Source organism: Myotis brandtii, unplaced genomic scaffold (genome assembly GCF_000412655.1).
Source record: "Myotis brandtii unplaced genomic scaffold, ASM41265v1 scaffold247, whole genome shotgun sequence".
Taxonomy (NCBI): domain Eukaryota; kingdom Metazoa; phylum Chordata; class Mammalia; order Chiroptera; family Vespertilionidae; genus Myotis; species Myotis brandtii.
The window spans coordinates 1,430,984-1,433,042 of NW_005359352.1; the positions used below are offsets into that span (position 1 = coordinate 1,430,984).

The 2,059-nt window shown below is 51.7% G+C and overlaps 1 protein-coding gene across 1 annotated transcript in view; it reads left to right on the top strand.

Annotated features, from left to right (window-relative positions):
* KIDINS220 (kinase D-interacting substrate, 220kDa) overlaps nucleotides 1-2,058 on the top strand; it is a gene marked incomplete at its 3' end in the record, with an annotated part of 53,124 nt that extends 51,066 nt beyond the window's left edge. Inside the window, 2 exon segments of the mRNA XM_014540537.1 lie at nucleotides 1,449-1,865; nucleotides 1,867-2,058. Of these exon segments, the coding sequence (XP_014396023.1) occupies nucleotides 1,449-1,865; nucleotides 1,867-2,058 (609 nt within the window).
* Between the last annotated feature and the right edge of the window lies 1 nt (nucleotide 2,059).

The window sequence follows — 2,059 nt, forward strand, 5'->3', positions numbered from 1 at the left end:
GTGACCGAGGGGGCGGGCGGGAGGGCCATGTCAGCTCACCGGGCTCTGTGGGGCCATGAGGTCGTCACTCGGAAGCCACTCCCAACCCGACCCGAGGGAGGAGCGCAGGGAGAGCTCGGGGGCTGGGACCGGGGAGAGCCGCGCAGACGGGAAACCGGGCTGGTGAGGGCGCCGGGACTGGCTGCTGGGTTCCGGGTCAGAGAGCTCAGGCTCCACCTGCGTCCTTGATTCTTCACGTCTCTCCTCTTCTCCGTCTGTTCTTTCTGCTCCTCGTTTACTAGCGTCTCTGGGATCAACAGCAAGTCTAACCCTGACACTTACATTGGAGCCCTGGCCCGTGTGGCTCAGTTGGTTGGGCGCCGTCCTGTGGACCGAGAGGTCGTGGGTTCAGTTCCCGGTCAGGGCACAGGCCCGGGTTGTGGCCTCGGTCCCCAGTGGGGGGCGAGCAGGAGGCAGCCGATCCGTGATTCTCCCTCATCAGTGCTGTTTCTCTCTCTCCCTCCCTTCCTCTCTCTGAAATCAATGAAAGCATGTTCTTGGGTGAGGATTTAAAAAAATAGAATAGACAAATAAATAAACCTTCGCACTGGGAGCCGATCTTCTAAAAATATTTTATTTCTCTGTTTACAAGACCTGCCTGTTGGCTCACGGCTCCCCCTCCTGCCGCGGTGGCTCCGTGTTTATCTCCTCTCCCGCCTCCAAGCTCTAGGTCCTTTAACGGCTTTGTTCTTTTTCTTTTCTTTTCTTTTTTGCGTTTTGAGTATATTTTCTTACTCTGAATTGAAATTTGACAGAAACATTATATCTTACAAGTTGAGAAAGGTGTTTTGTTTTTTTAAACATACATTGAAGATATGAGTATTTTGTTTTTGAGATATATCTTTAATCTTCTTTCTCTTTTCAAAGGGGAATTTTTACATTTTATCAATGAAGTTGGCTTTTTCAAAAGAAAAGTTAAAAATTTGAAGTTTTGAAAACAAGTGTTAAGATTATTTGTTAACACAACTTTTAATTTATACTTTAAAATATTAAACTAATTTTATTAAAATTTATATAAGTTTTTCTATTAACAGGGAAATTATCCATAGTTCACAGCTTTTGTTAAACTATCATGCAGAATTCTTTTTAAAAGTGAGCACTTTAAAAATTCTTAGTGTACACATATATTTCCTAAGCTGGTGTTTATTATGCCCCTCCCTTTTTTAAAGGTGGAGAGTTTTGTGGTTTTTAAAATATATATTTTTTTATTAATTTCAGAGAGGAAGGGGGAGGGAGAGAGAGAATCATGGATCAGCTGCCTCCTGCTCGCCCCATGTGCCCCGACTAGGAATCGAACCCTGACCTCCTGGTTCATAGGTCTCCGCTCAACCCCTGAGTCACGCCTGGGCTGCCCCCTGCCCCCCTTTTTTGCTTACCTGAATCCTTAGTTATTTTCTCTGTCTTCACAGTCGCAAACGCGCAGAACCCCCAGTCTCTCGAGCCTCAACTCCCAGGACTCCAGCATTGAGATCTCCAAGCTGACGGACAAGGTGCAGGCCGAGTACCGAGACGCCTATAGGGAGTACATTGCGCAGATGTCGCAGTTAGAAGGGGGGCCGGGCTCCACGGCCGTCAGTGGCAGGTCCTCCCCCCACAGCACATGCTACCTGGGGCCCAGCTCCTCGGGGGGCTCCATCCACTCCGCCCTGGAGCCGGAGAAGAACAAGGACGGCGACCCGAAGCCGGAGGACGGGAGGAAGCCGTTCCTGCTGAAGAGGGCCGACGTGCTCGATTACTCCTCGTCCGGGGTCTCCACCAACGACGCCTCCCCCCTGGACCCCATCACCGAAGAGGACGAGAAGTCCGACCAGTCCGCCAGCAAGCTCCCGGTCCCCGGAGCGCAGCGCCGAGCCCATCCGCACCTTCATCAAGGCCAAGGAGTACCTGTCGGACGCCCTGCTTGACAAGAAGGACTCGTCCGACTCGGGCGTGCGCTCCAGCGAGAGCTCCCCCAACCACTCGCTGCACAACGAGGCGGGCGACGCCCGGCTGGAGAAGGCCAACCTCATCGAGCTGGAGG